The sequence below is a fragment of the Fusarium sambucinum genome, chromosome III (assembly GCF_050947815.1).
Source record: "Fusarium sambucinum isolate potato_lamoka chromosome III, whole genome shotgun sequence".
Lineage (NCBI taxonomy): Eukaryota > Fungi > Ascomycota > Sordariomycetes > Hypocreales > Nectriaceae > Fusarium > Fusarium sambucinum.
In genome coordinates, this window is record NC_139292.1 from 3,533,116 (window position 1) to 3,552,561 (window position 19,446).

General features: G+C 47.2%; 10 protein-coding genes across 10 annotated transcripts; 6 read left to right on the plus strand and 4 right to left on the minus strand.

Moving 5' to 3' along the window:
• Positions 1–320: 320 nt before the first annotated feature.
• Positions 321–2,543, minus strand: FSST1_011332 (uncharacterized protein; the record flags this gene model as incomplete). The annotated part of the gene is made up of 1 exon (XM_083234454.1): positions 321–2,543. The coding sequence occupies one exon, from the start codon at positions 2,541–2,543 to the stop codon at positions 321–323; it is 2,223 nt and encodes a 740-aa protein (XP_083081028.1).
• Positions 2,544–3,093: 550 nt separating this feature from the next.
• Positions 3,094–5,853, plus strand: FSST1_011333 (type I 3-dehydroquinase-domain-containing protein; the record flags this gene model as incomplete). The annotated part of the gene is made up of 1 exon (XM_083234456.1): positions 3,094–5,853. The coding sequence occupies one exon, from the start codon at positions 3,094–3,096 to the stop codon at positions 5,851–5,853; it is 2,760 nt and encodes a 919-aa protein (XP_083081029.1).
• A 282-nt stretch (positions 5,854–6,135) lies between these two features.
• On the plus strand, positions 6,136–6,612 carry FSST1_011334 (uncharacterized protein; the record flags this gene model as incomplete). The annotated part of the gene is made up of 1 exon (XM_083234457.1): positions 6,136–6,612. The coding sequence occupies one exon, from the start codon at positions 6,136–6,138 to the stop codon at positions 6,610–6,612; it is 477 nt and encodes a 158-aa protein (XP_083081030.1).
• Positions 6,613–6,800: 188 nt separating this feature from the next.
• Positions 6,801–8,186, plus strand: FSST1_011335 (uncharacterized protein; the record flags this gene model as incomplete). The annotated part of the gene is made up of 1 exon (XM_083234458.1): positions 6,801–8,186. The coding sequence occupies one exon, from the start codon at positions 6,801–6,803 to the stop codon at positions 8,184–8,186; it is 1,386 nt and encodes a 461-aa protein (XP_083081031.1).
• A 256-nt stretch (positions 8,187–8,442) lies between these two features.
• Positions 8,443–9,549, plus strand: FSST1_011336 (uncharacterized protein; the record flags this gene model as incomplete). The annotated part of the gene is made up of 1 exon (XM_083234459.1): positions 8,443–9,549. One exon carries the CDS (start codon positions 8,443–8,445, stop codon positions 9,547–9,549), a length of 1,107 nt encoding a protein of 368 aa, XP_083081032.1.
• Positions 9,550–9,656: 107 nt separating this feature from the next.
• Positions 9,657–11,033, minus strand: FSST1_011337 (uncharacterized protein; the record flags this gene model as incomplete). The annotated part of the gene is made up of 6 exons (XM_083234460.1): positions 9,657–10,027; positions 10,077–10,153; positions 10,201–10,577; positions 10,631–10,710; positions 10,761–10,797; positions 10,854–11,033. The coding sequence occupies 6 exons, from the start codon at positions 11,031–11,033 to the stop codon at positions 9,657–9,659; spliced, it is 1,122 nt and encodes a 373-aa protein (XP_083081033.1).
• Positions 11,034–11,856: 823 nt separating this feature from the next.
• FSST1_011338 (Alpha/beta hydrolase fold-1) lies at positions 11,857–12,664 on the plus strand (the record flags this gene model as incomplete). The annotated part of the gene is made up of 2 exons (XM_083234461.1): positions 11,857–12,285; positions 12,335–12,664. 2 exons carry the CDS (start codon positions 11,857–11,859, stop codon positions 12,662–12,664), a joined length of 759 nt encoding a protein of 252 aa, XP_083081034.1.
• Positions 12,665–14,193: 1,529 nt separating this feature from the next.
• FSST1_011339 (DUF3176 domain-containing protein) lies at positions 14,194–16,170 on the plus strand (the record flags this gene model as incomplete). Its single annotated transcript, XM_083234462.1, has 1 exon — positions 14,194–16,170. One exon carries the CDS (start codon positions 14,194–14,196, stop codon positions 16,168–16,170), a length of 1,977 nt encoding a protein of 658 aa, XP_083081035.1.
• Positions 16,171–16,364: 194 nt separating this feature from the next.
• Positions 16,365–17,078, minus strand: FSST1_011340 (tryptophan synthase beta subunit-like PLP-dependent enzyme; the record flags this gene model as incomplete). Its single annotated transcript, XM_083234463.1, has 3 exons — positions 16,365–16,607; positions 16,654–16,730; positions 16,778–17,078. 3 exons carry the CDS (start codon positions 17,076–17,078, stop codon positions 16,365–16,367), a joined length of 621 nt encoding a protein of 206 aa, XP_083081036.1.
• Positions 17,079–17,476: 398 nt separating this feature from the next.
• Positions 17,477–19,288, minus strand: FSST1_011341 (threonine synthase; the record flags this gene model as incomplete). The annotated part of the gene is made up of 5 exons (XM_083234464.1): positions 17,477–18,451; positions 18,498–18,662; positions 18,708–19,034; positions 19,086–19,172; positions 19,223–19,288. 5 exons carry the CDS (start codon positions 19,286–19,288, stop codon positions 17,477–17,479), a joined length of 1,620 nt encoding a protein of 539 aa, XP_083081037.1.
• Positions 19,289–19,446: the final 158 nt, after the last annotated feature.

The window sequence follows — 19,446 nt, forward strand, 5'->3', positions numbered from 1 at the left end:
TGTTCTGGGAGTTGAGTAGTCTCAACGGTGGTCTAACCCTGCACAACGCGCGCAGCTAGCAATTCTATGGATGCCAGGCCAGAAGAATATTTTGTTCGAGAACCGCAACTGACACATCCACGCTAATCCGTGTGGAGACCTAACATGCTGGACTTTACCGGCTGAACATGCGCAAGGGAAGCGTCCGTTGAGAGTAGATGTCTGGGTTCAGCAAGCTAGCTGATCCATTTGGAGTCTTTGTTTGCGTTTACCATTGAGCAGCCGGACAACGCTAGTCATTAAGGAATCTGCTTGGCAGAATATAATTAAATTTCATTAAATCATGGGCCAAAATCGCCTTGAAACATCTCTCCTAAATCGCATCCCGGCGCAAAGCCCAAATTCGTCATAAACTGTGAATCAACATCGATACCATCCGCACAGTCTATAGATCCAAGTTCATCCAGTATGGCGTCGTAGTCCAACAGTTGACTTGGCATATTCGAGTCATGAGGTAAAGATCCTATCTGACCATTGAGGTGAGACGTTTGCAGTGTATGAAATGTAAGGTTGGGCGTAAGTGTGTATAATGATTGCGAGTTCGGACTTTGTTCTGGCTGATAACGTTGTCGATCGAATGGTAATGCTTGCTCTTTTTGTCTCTGCTGCATCTGACCAAGCTCATGTTCCAGTTCTCCAGATGTGATAGGGGCTGGGTGGGTAATGTGTTGAGCCGGATGAGTGGCGGCTGATAACTCATCCATAAATGATGGGCTCACCACTGGGTGACTTGGGGGATCCACCGTACTTGGCGTGTCCTGGTTGTTTTTAGATGCTGGCCCTTGCCCCTTTGTCTTCCAAGTGCCAGCGAGTGCTTGCATCGTTGCATTCCACTTGCCAAGGTCTTCTTCTTGCAAACGAGCCGCATGGCCGTGTTGCTGGACTATCTGCATCAAAATGTTCACAATTGGAGGCGTTCCGCCAAGTCCAAAGTTTTCCACGCACGACTCGACCACCTCCACAAAGTTAGACAAGAGAGATGGTCGATGACCAGGCACCAAGTCTAGGGTGATTGCCAAGAACATCCCCTGAAGTAAATATGCTGATGGCACTCTTGGTGTCGAGCCTCCAAAGATTAAGGAATTGCAAAAAGAAAAGCGAGAGTCAAGGCTTTTCACGAGGTCGTCTGGAGTAATTTGCGTGTTGCGACCTCGATCCATACTGGCACCCCAGAGTGCACAGAAAGCGAATAATTGCCGAAACGTATGGAGTGGTGCTGCGCATTCTAGTGTTGATTGTTGTATGTCTTCAGATGCCTTCCCAAAGCCAGAGACAGAAGCCCAGGGTTGATTCGAGTCGTGAAATTCCCCTATCGAAACGGAGGGAAGCGTATGTCGAATGCCTGCAGTTACTTGGGATTGGCCAAGGCAAAGCGATGCCAAAGAGTCCAAGATAAAACTTGCAGACAGAACCCGGATTTCGTTGTGATTAAAGGAATGTTCAGCTCCCTGCTTCACTGGGTACATGTGTGAGGCTGTGGCCTGATGATATAGAGCAAGACGCGAGGCACGACCTATGAGCGTCCATGCTGGCATGGTCTTTTTCTGACCCAATAGTACCAGTGACTGGAGAAGCAGAGCAATGACATGTCCTAGATCAACTGCTTCGTCGTTAGAAGGTACGAGCTGTCGAGCGATGGCCAACATCTTGTTGGGGGCGAATCCATTGTCGTTAGAGGCATGAGGGGTTGCCGCATCTTGAAATGCAGATACAGCAAAGACGGCCCAAAGCTGAGCATGAAGCGCCGATGCGAAGCCCGCTTCGATGACGAGTCCATTCGCAGGATATGTCAAGGCTGTACTGGTAATAACCGCAGGCTCAATAATCGGGAGCCAGCTATGGGTATAGGATACATAAATGTCGACAAGTCGCTTCCAATTGGGAGGTAGTGTCAGCTTGGTAGATGACCGTGATCCGCCTTCGTCGTTAAAGTTGTAGGATGGCGTGGTGAGATGTGTCGATGAGTTGACGCCTTGAATCGTGATACCAGGTGATGGATTGCCGTCAAATATGCCAGGGCCAGATGGGGTGTTTTCCTCTGACTCTGAATCGTCTGCGGATGTTTCGTTCTGCGGTGTCTTTTCATCCGACAGTAGCCTGCCGATATCTTTGTGGACTCGACTCTTGTTCCATCGTCGGTATAGTCGATGGTTGGCTTTGTCCTTGGTCGCGAGGATACGAGTACCTTCTGCGCCATCATCCTGTGTAAGAAGATGATGTAGAGCTCCTTCACATCCAGGAACCTGTTCAAAGAGCCACGCGAGGGACAGCTCAATTGTCCGGAGGTAGCCAGTTTGCACACCTCTCTTCCGCGACGCAGGGGTATACGAACATGGCCTGTTTTGTGCAGTACATGTTCCACAGTGAGGACGGGTGCCATCGCACTTCTCTCTGGCAGTTCGACAGGAATCACATGCAAGAGAGACTCGCTGGCGTTTGACAGGAGCTGTGGTTGCGGGAGCGCTGGTGGTATCCGCATCGTTCTCGCGTTTCTTTGGCGGCATTTCTTAACTTTGTCGACAGAGAACAAGCTACCTGTGCCGCGAGGGCAGCAGGAGCATGACGGTGAATGGAGATACAGCTGGGCCGAAGCGGTGCTGTCGCGCAGATCCAATCAATGACGCTCAGCTCAGATACGTAATCTCTGTGCCATTGTCATCAATGTCCATGACAATAATGCAACACAGAGTAATGCCTATGATGAGATGAGACGCGATCGATGCGGGGAGACCTGGGGTCCTTGAACTTTGAGTTGTTGGAATTGAACTTTGGAGTCTCCGAGACCGAGCGCCGAATCATCACCGATGTTATTGGTCCGGTGGCCGGAGTGGGTCGGATAAACACTTTCCCGACCAATTGCCGTACCTGCCCCAGATTCTCTGGTGGGGGATCTGCCGGGCTTCTTGCCCACTTGCTTCTCGATTAACGAAGGCTCTTTGTTTGACCAGCACACTATCATCCTCTTCTCCGGACGTTGCACTCTCTCTAGAAGTACTGTAAACCGCAACAAGATTATTATGGCGTCACTCTAACATCCCGTGCAAACGACGCGAAATGGCTGGTGTCAAGAGGTCTCTCGGGTCGATGCTCGGCCACGAGGATACCTTGCTGCGACCAAACGGTAATGGCCGTGCAAGAAACGTCCGTTATGATCATGGAATTACCCACGATAACCTCGACCCGATGACACCAAGGTCGCAGTCCTTTAAGCTGAGCGACGCTCTTCAATCGCAACCTCATTCTCAGGCGCAATCTCAGACTCAATCTCAACCCAACTCCCGACCTGACTCTCGCGCCAATTCCCAACCAGCCGGTCCTCCAAATACAGACCAAAACGATGGCCTTACACGGACTCCCTCCCCAACCTTTCCTTCCTTGACAGGACAGGTCCCAGACTTTAATCAAGATGCGTCAATGATGCTTGTTGGCATGAGAGGTGCTGGAAAGTCAACCCTCGCGGTTATGGCATCGTCGGCCATGGAGAGAAAGGTCATTGACCTTGAACCTACTTTCCAAAGGGCCATGGGCCTTTCTAGTGCGCAGTACAAGGCGGAGCATGGATCTGCTGAGTGTTATAAACAGCAGGCCAAAGTTTTGCAGGGCGCTTTGCAGCGTCATTCTACCGGCTGCATCCTCGTCTGCTCTTGGATGGAGAGTCGCGTGCAAAGCCTGTTGCGAGAATTTGCGTCTACCCACCCCGTTATTCACATTGTTCGCGATGCCGAAGCGATCCAGAATCACCTCAAGTTTCGCGACAATGCCAAGATACGAAATCTCCTCGACGTCATCAATGCCATCTTTAGGTCTTGCACCAATTTCGAGTTCTTTAATGTCTCTGAAAAAGCATCCAAGTCATCACTTGCTCGAGCATCAATGTCGGAGAGGTCTCCGGCTCCATATCTGACATTGAAACATGTCGAACGACACTTTCTCAAGTTCTTGTCAATCATCTACCCAGCAGGGACAATACCATTTACGGATTCCGCGTTTCCACTATCGAGAATACCTGCTGAGGAGCGCAACTTTACATACGCCACATCGATTCCTTTGACAGATGTTCTCAATGATAGTGTTGAAGTTGAGGAGCATGTCAGGGGTGCCGATGTGGTTCAAATTGTGGTGCATGATCTTGCCGACCATGCCGAGCAGGGCACCTTGACACCCGAAGCCAGCGCAAAGCTGCTTGCTGATATCACAAAAGGTATCGGGATTGTCAGAAGAAGTACAATTCTGCCTATAATCCTTCACCTGTTTCTCCCCCACACAGCGACTGATGAAGTCTTGCGTGTCTATCTTGAACTCGTCCACCATACCGTTCGATTGGCACCAGAAATGATGACGGTCGATCTCCGCCTTGAAGATGTACACATCTCACGCATACTATCAATCCGGAAAAGAACAAAAATAATCGGCAATTGCTTCATCATATCAGATCCACCAGCCTGGGATTCTCCAATGTGGATGTCTTGGTACAAAAAAGCCAGCAGTTTAGGATGCCACATTGCCAGATTAATACGACCAGCGATGTCAATTGAGGATAACTTTTCCATAAACCACCTCAAAACATCAGTCGCCACTCTGCAAGGGCACAAGATTCCTCTCATTGCCTACAATTCGGGGTACCTGGGTCGCCACTCCCAAACCCTCAATCGCGTTCTAACGGTTGTTCGGCCAGACTCGCTTGAACGAGTGAACCCTAAGCCGCCAATCACGCCAACAATTACCGCAGTAGGAGCGACAAAAGCCTTGTTTTCCTCATTCGTCTATGACCAAATGAAGCTTTATGTTTTCGGTGCCAATGTCAGTTACAGTTTGTCGCCTGCGATGCATACATCTGCTCTCAAGGCATGCGGGCTCCCACATACCTACGAACCCGTATCTTGCTCGTCGCTTCGAGGGATCAAACATTTAATTGAAGATCCAGAGTTTGGTGGCGGCTCCGTCGGACTCCCTTTCAAGGTCGAGATCATCACCTTGACCCATTCGTTGAGCAACCATGCCAGAGCAATTGGTGCTGTAAATACACTCATTCCTATCCGCTTTTTGAATGAAGACGGCACAATTCCAACAGGCGCTGCATTTTTTGAGAGCGTTAACCGCGCTGGACCTATCAAAGCCTTGTACGGTGAAAATACTGATTGGATTGGCATTCGCGCCACTATTCGACGTGGTCTCTCCCCCGCCAATGCTGTTGTATCCAGCACCTGCGGTCTTGTCGTCGGAGCAGGCGGTATGGCCAGAGCTACAGTCTATGCCATGCTCCAGCTTGGTATCAAGAATATTGTTATATATAATCGCACACGCAAGAACGCCGAAAAGATGGTGTCGCATTTCACACAGCTATTACGGAGAAAAGACTTGGGTGTGTTGAGTGCCGAGAGTGAACACTCGCGCTTCCACGTCATGGAGTCAATGGAGGATCCTTGGCCAACAGATTACCGCTTGCCTACAGTTATTGTTTCGTGTATTCCAACGCATCGCATCGGTAACGTCCCTGCTCCTGAACTTGCATTGCCTAATGAATGGCTTGGAAGTCGCACTGGCGGTGTCGCTATTGAGCTTGGGTACAAAACATTGGACACACCGTTCCTCACTCAATTCCGAAAAGAAGCTCACCGAGGATGGGTCAGTATGGACGGTCTTGATATGTTACCCGAGCAAGGTTTTGCCCAATTTGAGTTATTCACCGGTCGAAGAGCACCGCGACGGATTATGAGACGGACAGTGTTTGAGGCGTACCCAGATGAAGAGGGCAAGTCAAATTTTGAAGAACTGCAACCAAGGTTACGGTCACTTGACGAGCAGGAAACATGATGATGAAATTTAGCAGCATATTATGACATTTGGACATTTCAACTACTTTTGTGTCATTCGGCTTGCCTACCATCTTATTCTAAGATACATAACTACGGAGCCTGCCTCGCTTACGTGATTTAAACCATATATCGAATAGAATCCACGGCTAAGTTCTGACTTGGGAGGAGTTATGTTTCCGTCATTTCGTAAGCTGACCCGTCCAAAGTAGGTACATAAAGAGGCACCAGACCCGGATCATACGATAACGCATCATTACCTTGCCCCAAATGCTATCATCCAATGACTTCCCCAAACCTCAGACAGTCAATCGAACGTACCGCCAGGCAATTCTTTGCCGCATATGTCGAGAGTGGCGAACAGAATGACCCAAGTATCATCAACCGCGACGTCGACGAAAACTGCAAACGTTATTACCGTCCTCTCTCCCTCTGCGATTTCTTCGGAGTTCCTGGGGACTGGTCCCATGACAACAAGGCTTATGAGAGCGGAATCACCAACAATCTCACCAAGGGATCGCTTAAGACTTGCGAAGTGTCAAACTTGACAATCGATGTCGATATTCGCCGAGCAGCAGCCACCACCCAATCCGATATGGTGTTCAAAGATGGCGAAGCTTTTATTATGGAGCATGCTTGGACTTTAGACTTTAACGATGACGGATCAAAGATTGTTAGAGTTGTTGAGTTTTGCGACCAGTTGTCTACGCGACGAATGGTGACAAAGGTGTATCCCGAGAAGTTTGGTAACGCCGAGTAGGATATTATTCTTTTGATTTACCATCACGCGGTCACGCGTGTTGGTTAGGGTTTATGTTCACAAATAACATACATTTAAGTCAAATAATTATAAAAGACATTGACCGAACTTGAGCTTTTTGCATATACATGACAGACATCACTCGTCGCTTCCTCCCACCACAAACATACTTCATCCTGTCCGCCAAAATGACGACCCCTCTCCAAAACCTTCCGAATGAGATTATGGATATCATCTTCAACCAACTGACCCCTTCCAATGTTTGGAGTGCCCAACAGTCAAGCAAGTCCATCGAACACGCGCTCGACTTCCACCTGCTAGCACGCCGTCATGCTGTCGATGAACTAATGGAATGGGGGTGTACACAGGGCAGTATTGAAGCTATCAACAAGGCTGTATCACTTGGTGCCGACCCCAATCTTATCGAAAAGCCCACAAAGTCTGGACCCTTCCATTCAACCTCAACTATCGCCTTGGCTTCAAACCATCCATATCTCGTCAATCATCTTTTCCGTCTTGGCGCAAATCTTCGACTAGCCTATGTGTACGAGGACGTACATCAAGAAATCTTCCTCCAACAGAAACCACAACTCCTAAAGTCATGTCTGAATCACTGTACGAAAGACCAGTTTACCAGCCTGCAATTCAACCTTGATAAGTCTCTCCATCAGCAAGTTACAAACATAACTGGTTCAATGTCGAGCAAAAGAACGGCCGCCATGGAAAAGGTGAAATGTTGGCTGGAGTTGGGAGCCAACCCAATGTCTTTTTGTTTGCCACCGTCGACGAGTCTTTCCACAGCCATTTTGGCGTTTTCGACTTCCCGTCATTGGAATCAGGTGTCGCTACAAATCATTTCTTTGGTAAAACTACTTTTGTCTGCAAAGCCTGATCTTAATGCCTTGGCCGTTCACATGAACCACAAGTCGATAACACAACTGAAGTATGACGAAGGTCAAGCTTGTCCCATTGTGGCTGCTACTATCAATATGGCACGTACTGGGTCAACCGACATAATGGAACTGCTGCTTGAAGCCGGAGCAAAGATTGATCTGCCAATACAAGTGGAGTTCAATCCCTTGGTTGTTTATGCAAAACAAAGCTTGGATTACAACGCCAGGGGATACGATTTCTTATTCAGTTATGGAGCAAACGTTCTGCCAGACTGGTATAATGAACACCATAACTTGACACCAATCCTTGAGCTTTGGAACGTGTGGGGTGGTCGGAGATGTCTTCTGAATGATATGAATTTCAATACAATAAAACTTTTTATTGAACGACACGCCGTTCAGAACGTCGCCACTGCGTTTGTTGAACACTGGTTCAGGCAGCCTGTTAGTGTTGACATCGATGCAAAGTCTAAGCATTTAATGATGGAACGCTCCCGGATGATATTGAAACTAATCTTGCGAGATTTCAATTTCAAAACTACCATGGCCGAAGAGATGAAACCTCTTTTGCAGACGATAATACAGCTGGAGAAGACTGGTTCACCCGACCAGAGTATTATTGACCCTATCCTGAAGGATATGTTGATGCCACACGTCAAGCTGACCATATCTGAACAATGAATAGTTCGGGAGTAAACGTCCGCGAGTCTGCCATTGCTATCAAACCGCATGTTGGGGTCGATTGATACTGCATGGGGATTGAGTATGACGTCCAATTGGGAGAACTTGTTTACCGCTTGGCTTGGTTACACAGCATATTCAGCTGAGAAGCTGATGGTTTGTCAGATCAGGCTGCATACCTCTGTTCGAAAAAGATGTAAAAACTATCAAACCCCCAGAATCTGTTTCTGGAATATTTTCCTAATCATCTTGCAAAATGAGGGTCACTTGCCCTCGTATCCTCCTCGTTCTTTTAATTTGCATCATTGGAGCATTTATTGGGACAATCCACGCTCTTCGACCTTTGTCAAATGCCATCAAGCGTTTCCCTGGTGATTCACACAGTATTGTCACAAGAGAAAAGGCGCGGGAATGTAACGCAGACGATCCGGAAAGTTGGGGCTATGCAGCCTGTAGCATCCTCATCGGATGCATTCTGGGTAACCTTGACGATCTTTTGAAAAGCGATTTGGCCATTGGAACTACTATACTCGGTTTGGTACCAAGTATCTTGATATTTGGCGCTGCGCAGCCCGAAGAGATTGTGCGCCTGGCTCTTGTGTCACCACATAGAGCATTGGCAGTGTCTATCTTTGGTATTGCGCTATCTCCAAGTTTGTTCAAGTGGGTGACCCCTTTGAAGACACCCTTGGAAGAACGTTCCGAAAAGACGTGGGATATTGAACTTGCTCGGTTTACAAAACAATGGACATGGAAGCACATGGTTTGCAAAGCGCTGGCTGACCTCACAATCGTCAGCATGGCATCCGTCGCTTTGTGGCAGAACTGGAACGTCAATTCGGCTGTCATGGTTCAGTGGCTGTGCGAGTCTCCTCTCATGATTTTTACATGGCCTCTGGCAAACATGACCTGGGTCATCTTTGCCGTGCTGCTACTTCACTCGATGGCCAAGGACATACAATTCCAGCATATTTCGCTCGACATTACCTATAGCTGGTGGGAGGTTCTTCTTCTTCCATACACGCTGGACATTGAAAAAAGATATGAATGGAAGGCGGATACGATTTCTGTACTGTCGAAGCCACATCTCAAGCTTCCATATTTACAGTTCGAGCAAATTCGTCCAGCAATGTCGAGAGAGACTCACACTATACGGATCGTTGTCAAGATGTCTGATGATCATTTAACTTTCAAGTGGCAGGTCTATTTCTTCATTATCGAGTTTTGCGCCATTGGTGTATACTTTTATGCCACCTTTGTTCTTCTCAGTGCTGTTTTTGTAGGCGCTGTTGGAAGTGTCAGGTTCGGGGCTATCATGGCTACACTTTATGCGGCAATTCGATTTGTTCAGTGTATCTTCTAGACTTCCATAAAGATTTCCGATTTCTATAGTTATATATTAAGTCACATCTTCTTTTAATATTAGTGTAGCACAGTTACAAGTTCAGTTCCAGTCAAGGTCACTCCTCATCACGATTCTTCCCATCTCATGTCTTTGTTGACTTTGATGGCACCCAACGGGATAGTTTCGACAGTGCCACCTTTTGCAGTTTCCACCACAGTGTTCTGCTGATTGTAGTATGCCTCTGGCCACAAGACGGGTTCCTCAGCGGAATCGTTGTCATGGAGTCTTCGGAAAGGTCCGTCCTTTTTGGGCGTCACCTGCTTGGCACCGCTGCCACCAATGGTGACAATGCCCTCCTTGCTGCGGTCTTGGGTGGCTTTGGTGATGAAACGACCGAAGAGCAAGTAAAGCAGTGGTTGCATCGTCGGTAAGCAGGCGCAGAGTAACCCGACAGTTGGTTCAATAACTGTCCAGATCCAGGGTGCCGAAATAAGCTCTTTATTATTGAGTTAGCCTTGTATTGTTATACAACATTTGCAACGTACTGGTAAAGTCTGCAGTCGGACCTGCTTGGAGAAGGCTGACGATGAATTTCAAGCGGATACAACTGATGATCACAATGCTGCAACTGGTTAGCGTATGTTTTCCATATATGTTTCCTTGACATACAGCCCTCCGAGTAGAAAGATTCCAGCAATGGCAATTTTCTGTGATCGCGGGACTTGGACTTTGGAAACCTCGAATACGGGCAGTCCAATCATCATTGCATCCACGATAATATTGGGAATCGAGTTGCCGATGAAGAACTTGTTCTTGTCAATGCATTGCCCTTGTTGCATAAATGGCTTCCAGGCCTTGTCAATAGGTGAGCATTGGAAGATGGTCGTAAAGACGCAGGCAATCCACCAGGAAAATGTAATTCCGCCGAGGATGTAACCTCCAAACTTCATCGATCGAGTTGGAAAGATTCGGTAATACATGAGGAGAATGCTGCCTTTGATGGTGCAGAGAACAGCTCCGTATACGAACTCGGTCAAGAATAGGCACTGATATCATAGTTAGCATCAACAGTATTTCAAGCAGGAGACTCCTTGCTAACTAGCTGAGCTCTTCCAAGCCGATTTGGGTCTTGCATCATGTTGACTTGCAATGGTTTTCCAACACCACCATACTTGACAGCTGATTGATATTAGTTGTCAATGGTTAGCCAAGTGTAAAGATCAACTTACATGCGATTGCTACTGCAGCAGTACTCCAATGCAACGGCTAATCAACCAGTCAGTGATAGATAAAAGACAGTGGGAACAAAGGGAGACACGTACCAACGAGACGAGGATAAACCAGTCATCAATGCCAATGCGCATCTGCTTCCGATGCCGTGCCCATACTCTCACTGCTACAATAGCAAGGGCAAATGGGATGGCTACAGAACTGATAATCACCAGAGGGGCACCTTGATCGTAATTGAGAAGCTCAGGCGGGATCGCTTGCTGAGCTGACATTGTTGCGTAAAGGAACAAATGGGGTTGTAGACAAGATGGATAATTTCTGGAGACATCAACACTTTATTCAGGTGTCGACTCGGTAATTAATTATCTAGGGGTATTTTCGTAATCAACACAAACAGCCGATTAATGACTCGCGCCAGGAGACTAGGCTCAGCTGTTAGCGATGTTATTTAGCTGAACTTTAAATCGAATGTCAAACATCAACTAAGTTCATTGAGGGACGGAGGAAAGGAACTCTTTGACCTCCTGTAAGTCCAGATCCTGTCTCTTTCGTCAAACCCCTGGACGATGTAACATATTTTGCTACGTTTACCTCGTACAATCCAGGATCACACTCCTTTTGAGCCTCTATCAGGCGTTATGCAGGGCATTCGGGTCCGCAAGACTTTGGGAATCACTTGCTTCTGCGGATCCGAACACAGTAGCGTGATATCTTGCGGACCCGTGAACTGCATGAAATAACGGCCGCAAAGAGCTGAAAAGATGAAATCGTTCACTTCACACAGTAGCTAATCCATTTATATCAGTGTACCGATATTTATATCAGCAGGTTCTTTATCCCTAATATTCAATATTACTTTCTAAAGTGGTACCCGAAAACCATGGAAATATTGCGGGTTTGGATTTTGTAGGGCCTTGCGGACCGTACCGTTGAATCAATTTAGCTTCAAGCTATTACCAGTACTAAAACTCCATAGCTCAGGCCACTTTTATCCAGCCCATGTATAAGAGCAAGGCCCAGAACCTGACACAATTTCGTCCAGACACTTTAACTATATGCAAACAATATCCTGCCAGAATCCTGAGTAGCATCATCATGAGCCAAAAACCCGTTCTGCTATTTGTCACAGGCGCGTGGCATCCTCCCAAGTGCTACGACGTTCTCAAAACCGCTCTCGTTGGCTCGGGTTATGATGTCGTTATTCCCAAGATGCCCTCTGTAGGGCCTGATAGCCACGGAGTCACTTGGGAAGCAGATAAAGCCAAGATCATCGAAACTGCGGAGCCATTCTTTGCTCAGGGGCAAGAAGTTGTTCTTATTGCCCATTCCTATGGAGGCATTCCCGCCACTGCGGCTACGCAAAGACAGGGGATCCATGAAAGAGCAGAGGCAGGCCTTAGAGGAGGATTCCAATCCATCATCTTCCTCGCTGCATTCGCTATCCCTGTCAAGGGCTGGGATCTTATCACTACCTTTGGTGGATCTTACCCTGAATGGCTTCAAGCTGGCGAAAAATACACAAAGGTATGGAATAAGCAACAACCTTCTGTCAGATTTTACTAACCCATATCAGAATCAGATCACCAACATGAAGTCAGAGCAAGCCCGAGATTGTGTTTATAGCGGTTGCTCCAAGGAAGTAATGAACGCTGCCTTGGAAGAAACACAGCCACATTCTCAAGATGCATTTGAGACCAGTCTCGACTTTATCGCCTCGGATATCACTATTCCCAAAACCTACATAATCTGTGAGAACGACCAGCTATTGTTGCTTCCTCTACAGGAACAACTCGTTGATTCAACACCTGGTATGAAATCTGCGAGATTGGTGGCTGGTCACAGTCCGTTTTTGGAAAAAACAAAAGAAACTGCAGATGTAATTGTCAAGGTTATCGAGGGCTAGACGTTATAGATTACCGGCTTAGATTCGTCTTATACGGTTCGGAATAATTTCAATTTTGATAGCCTGGGTTACAATATCAGCTGCACTTTATGTGGTGATTTATTATTGTGTTTATTCACACCTGACAATTTGTTGATTCTTTACATTGCTATTTCTCTATTATTTAGTTATAAATCTTTAGTTGGTTTGATAGTCTACCATGATGCTAATCTGACCTCGGACTATCGTCATCCAAGATTCAAGAATGGTTTGAATTCTATCTCGTGACCTTGATACATCCTAGTCAGGCAAAGTCAAATTGCATCTCGGCAGCATGACCGATGACCCGAAATCTAGCACTAAATGGTAATGTATGCGTCATATGAAAGCCTTCATGACTTGAATCATACCCAGAAATGCGGGGGTTTGGGGTATATAAATCCCCCGATGTCCCGTTGAACCTCCAAGCTTCTTTTTTATACAACAACCAATAACTTATACTTTTATACCATTTCAACTTTACATTATCAACATGGCTTGCGATTGCGGATCGACTTGCAACTGCGGAGGAGCTAGCTCATGTAACTGTGGAGAGAGCTGCACTTGCAAGGGTTGCGGCGTTAGTACTGACTGGTCTTGGGCTGGAAAATCACAACTAACTTGGCAACAGAAATAAGCCGTACGAAATTGCGACTGTCCGACCACGTACAGTATCCAGCAAATAATTAAGCAGATTGATATATTTTGTCTCAATATAAACCAAATTCATCAAGACTTTAATGCGATGCAGCCATGTAAACGTGAACCATATTATAGAAGCGACAATGGCAACACATTCTCTTACCATAACCTCTCGGGTAGAAATCTCATCCATCATGTGTTTCGTAACGGAAGGTGGCTAACAAATATTACAAAGGGGCATTCTAATGGTGAGGCATGACCCTTTACAGACTTGGGCACATTGAACTTGCCATCTGTTCCTACACCTGTATCTGAACGCAAAGGAAGACGCTCTATAGAAAGCGCCCTTGAACTGATCTATTATTTGTATCGCGGGTAGGCATACCTCAGGGTATCAGAAAAGTTAACCGCTGAAAGCATAGGAGACGAAATTAGTAGGTCACTTTATGCTCCTTAGCATATGGTTCTTAGACTACTTACTTTTATACCCTAAGACTTAGGAATCCTTTTTTTCTGCTATCCACTAGGCATGTTATGCGATGCAACGAAGACACCAGCGCGTGCTCCGTTTTCCCCATTCAAGCGCGAAATTTCATACTCTGATTGGCTATAGGTACGCATTCTGGTGATCGTGTTTCATTTATAGACTATAATTACTTGGCGCCAATCAAACAAAAAGACAAGGATATCAAGATGCAATCACCCTGCAATTTTAAGCCAGCACAACATCAGCACATTGGTCCTAACAGTGATCGGCAACATGTGTAGCCTGTACCAGCGGCTGTTCCGTGCAAGGCATTCTCACGCCACATTCATAAATCGAACAGTTTCCTTCTCTCAAGGTCTAATCCACCTCAGAGCACATCAAAATGGATTCCCATGATGGTTCACGTCGCAACAGCGGCCAACACCCCGAAAACCTCCGCACAAAACAACTCGAAGTCACCACCTGTTTAACAAAAGAATCAGAAGCAAAATCGCAAACTACACAAAACAAAATCAGCCCTGTGCGATTCTGGTCTTGGGAAATTATATCACTTCTATTCGCCCTCGCCCTACTCGTCGCCATCATCGCGGTTCCAGCACATTACAATAACAAAGTTCTTAAACGATGGCCGTACGATATCAGCCTCAACACCATAATTGCCATTCTAAGCACCTTTATGCGGGCGGCTATGATGCTCGTTGTCGCTGAGTTGATCGGGCAGATGGGATGGCACTCTCTACGAAAACCTCGTCCTGTTTCCGACCTTCATCACTTCGATAACGCGAGTCGAGGCATCCTCGGAGCTATTAAGCTGTTCTGGAATGTCCCCCCGCGTCTTGCAAGCATTATTGCCGCAATCGTAATAATCCTTTCACCCGCCATTGCACCATTCTCCCAGCAGGCTGTCAAGACTATCCCTTGCCCACGAGAAATCTCAGGCTCATCTTCCTTGCCAATTTCACACTACGTCCCAGCTGAAGGGTCATCAATCAAACTGTCTGCAGCTCAATCCGAGATCTCGCACGATATGAAGGCTACCTTGATTAATGGTCTTGTCAATCCCAACGGAAAAGACGCCGATGTCGAAGCTACATGTGCCAGTGGAAACTGCACGTTTGCAGAAAACTCACAAGGCGTGACCCATACCTCTGTTGCAATGTGTAGTTCATGCCTTGACACTACCGAGTTCATCAAGTTGAATGTCACCTACCAGAAAGAAGGCCTCACAATCGTCAACTATACTTTGCCAAACGGGCAATGGTTTATACCGGTAGGAGGCCAGCTGATGCATACTGCAACTGGAGACGTTGATTGGGCTCTTGGTGGAGTTGACTCTGACTTTGCAGAAATGACAAAAAGATCAATCACGAACTTGACCATCTTGACCTCTTCACAAAGTGCTTGCACAAACATTTCCGCAGCGGGCGCGGACTGTCCCGAGGACAGATTCACCAAAGACCTACCGGATCCAAAACCCTACAGGTCACAGAATGCAGTGGCCATAACCTGCGCACTCTACCCCTGCCTGAAACATTACCACGCCCAGGTCAAGGGAGGAAAGCTCGAGGAGAAAGTTGTCAGTAAAGAGCCGATGACGCCTATTGACATCGTCTTCGACGACGAAGGATTCGGAGTAGCTAACAATCTCAATCGAACTACCGTTCAGTCGCCTTGTTTGGTTGATGGCGAGGAGTACAACTTTGACAATTTCTCTCGCATGGCTGAATCCACACAGGGCGCCTCGACAGTGGAGATTGATGGCAAAAACTACACCGCCCCAAGCCAGTGCATTTACGCATTTGGGTTTCCATATTCACAGGGTCTTCAGGTCTTTATGAGGGATACTCTCTTTAATCGAGGCTGCAATGTCAGCTACCACGTGTTATCGCCTCCGGAATGTGGGAGCAGATGGTGGCTTGCCCCTCTGTACAACTCACCCTACGAAGCCTTGGACACTGCAATGGATGACTTCACCACGGCTATGACGAACAATTTCCGGAGGCAAGCGACAAAACGTCTTGGTGTCTCGGAGCCAGACAAGGTCATCGGCACAGTAAACGAAACAGCCATCTGTACTGTCTTTGACTGGCGCTGGATTTTACTACCAGCTGGCTTGATGGTAGTCACAATGGCGTTGTTAATCTACGTTGTTGTTCAAAGCTACACCAACACAGCATTGCCCATTTGGAAGACATCTGTTCTGCCGCTGTTGTTCTACGGGCCCAATGTGTCGAACGACCCGACTCGTGAAATTGATGTGGATGAGCTTCAGAGACATGCAGGGAAAATAAAGGTTGAATTCAAAAACGATGATGGCATCAGGTTGCGGAAAATTGATACCACAGCAACGGAGAGTTGAGCAATGACTATATGAATATGTTTGAGCTTTAAAATACCATTGATGAATAAATAACACAGTCGAGCTAGGCTTTAACAATAATATGCGCTATTACCTCACCAGTACCTACGTGGCTTACTCCCGTCTCATTGCACAACCCGATGAAGGACGTCTGAACTAAATAATGCTCCAGTTTGTCTATATATACCACCTTATCAAAAAGCCATGATGCCAATGTGAAGTCCGCCAATAGCCAAAACATATAGAATACTAACGGAAGAAACCACATTTCTACTGCCATTGGGCTCAGCACTTGTAGCTGCCGCTGCCTCACTGCCAGTTGTGGTGGAACCACTATTAGAAGTCGAAGTCTCTGTTGTTTTAGGCGGATTGGTAGTTTCAGCTGATGCCTGTCTGGTAGTCGAAGTTGAAGTTAAAGTGGTTTCCTCATCAGAAGACTACGTTGGTTAGAAGATTGACTCAAAGGTTCACCTACAAACTTACTGTTGATCCCGTCTCAACAGCTTCACTAGTAGAAGCCGTAACAGTCTCGCAAACCCTCCTCAGGACAGTCGCATAGACTAACAAAAATCAGTCATCTTCTCCTATTTGCACCTCTAATACTCACCATTATAAGCAGATGGACCGCAAATATCCCAAACACAATCCTCCTCTCTTTCAACCCAGTCATCAGATTCATTACACCAACACTGCCCGACGCTTCCTTTGTTGCAAGACTTGAAGTTTCCATAAGTCTTATAGCATGCTTGGAAACATTCTGCCCGCTTTTCTTCAAGGTCAAAGGCTGCGGCTCCGGAGGCGGTTGGTGCGAGGGTTACGGTTGCTAGATAATCACTTTCGGTGTCGGCTGCGGCAGATAGACTGGCCAAGCCTAGGAAGGACAATGCGAAAGGTATGTGAGATCTCATATTGACAGACTTGATTTCTGAAAGTACCTGTGTAATTAATCAAAACAAGAGTTGCGGTATGAAGTAGCTGATGGTTTTTATAAAGTCGCTAAGTTAGCTTAAAGCAGGGGTCGTCTTGGCAGCTGAACAATTGTCATTTCACCTACACCAACCATATCTCAGACAAAGGCCACGTGTTTTAATACGGATAAATATCACACGCTAAATAGTTCTACATATTGTCTCAAGGCAGAATCGCGACTTTTGGTCGAGTCTGTTGACGAGATCCAACGAGCGAATATCAAGCCATTTTGACAAAGCCTCTGTTTAATCTCATAAATATGTCCATATCTTTCGATCATTTTTAACATCTCTAAATACGCAGAACCCAAACTCAACACCTTTTAGTCTCATCCTATTTATTGCTGTCCGCTAAGTTCCTCAGCAACTTGCTTCTTGACCTGCTCCCTCACAGCCTTCCAGTCATTTGAGATATCAGAAACCCGCTTGGGCAACTTTTCAAGACCAACAAACTCCTCGGGAAGAACCTTTTCGTTAAAGTTAAAGTCCTTCTCATCCTTGAGAGCGAGCTCGACGGCACCGGCAAACTTGGCAGGGTGAGCAGTGGACAAAGAGATGTGAGGAATGTTGGGCTCAGCGCGCTCGGCAGATCGGAGAGCAGCGGTGATACCAACGGAGGAGTGGGGGTCAAGAACGTATCCGAGTTTCTGGTAGGTATCTGTGATTGTCTCGAGAGTCTGGGGGTCGCTGACGCGCTCGCTCTCAAAGGTCTTGCGGGCGCTGTTGAGAACGTCGACATAGACAGGACCGAAACCACCCTTGTTCTTGAGGTCCTTCAGCCAAGTAGCAACTTCTTGACCGGCTTGTTTTCGGTTGAACTCGACATCCATACCAACAGTCTCGGCAAACTCGTAAGCCAGGAACCAGAGAAGACGCTCAAAGTTGCTGGACACTAGAATGTCCATAGCAGGGCTGAGAGTCTCCTTAACACCATCCTCGTGAGCCTTGGCGCCATCAACCTCAAGACCACCCTCGGCCTCGGGACCCTTGGCGGGCTGCTTCTCGTACTTTCCAGTCTTCCAGAATCGATCAAGGATATCGTTCTCATTAGTCGCGATAACAAGCTTGTCGACGGGAAGACCCATGCGGGTGGCAAAGTATCCAGCCAGGATGTCGCCAAAGTTTCCCGTAGGGACAACAAAGCGAACCTTGTCGCCAACCTTGAAATTGGGGTCCTTTCTGGCAAGGGAGAAGTATGAGTGGAAGTAGTAGACGATCTGAGCGAGGATTCGGGAAAAGTTGATAGAGTTGACGGCGCCAAGCTTAAGGTCGGCGTTGGTCTCGGGGTCGCCAAAGAGAGCCTTGACAATGTCCTGTTATTGGGTTAGCTGGGTCTTGCTGACACAACGTTGAACCAACCTGGCAATCGTCAAAAGTACCGGTAACGGCAAGGTTGTGAACGTTGGCATCAGTGCATGTAGTCATCTGAAGCTCCTGAATAGGGCTGACACGACCCTTGGGGTGCAGGATGGTAACGGACACATCCTTCTTTCCTCGAAGACCGTGGATAGCAGCGGATCCGGTCTAAATCAGTTAGAATAGTACCACATCAGGCCACTAGTGACTCACATCACCGCTTGTCGCGCCAACAACAGTCAAATGGTGTCGGTCCTTGCCCTCCTTGCCCTCGTTCTTTCGTGCGAGGAGGTATTCGAAGAGGTTACCGAGGAACTGCAGAGCGCAATCCTTGAAGGAGTAGCTGGGTCCGTGGAAAAGCTCGAGGAGGTGTAGGTTGTCCTTCAATTGGACGAGAGGGACGACTTCTTGTGCGCGGAATGTTGAGTAACTTCGGTTGATGATGCCTTGTAGGTCTTCGGCGGGGATTTCGCTTCGGGAGATGTAAAGGCTAAAGATCTGGAAAGCCAATTCCTGGTATGAGAGGTCTTTCCAGTTTTGCTAGTTTTGTTAGTGTTGTTACCAGTATTTTGCTTCAGTAAATGTACGCACCCATTCTGTCGCAGCAGGAATCTCATGGGGAAGGAAAAGACCGCCATCGGCAGCCAATCCCTTTAAGACAACGGTCTCGAAGGAGAGCTTCCAGGGTTAGCGGGTTGTTCATGAGGTCGAGATTGAGGGTCTCGTACACCGTAGTCACCACCTCTTGTGGAGAGGTAGACTTGTGATTGAGTATGTGTCGAATCGCTGGCCATTTTGTCTGCTTGTTGATGCTTGGGAAAATAAAAATCTGGGTGCCCCTCGTCGGAATGGTTGGGGAATGAACCAACAATTAGTCGCAAATGCAGCCACCCCGCCGGAATATAAATGGTCCGTCCGGTATCGGAGATGACCGCATTGTCAAAGTCATGAG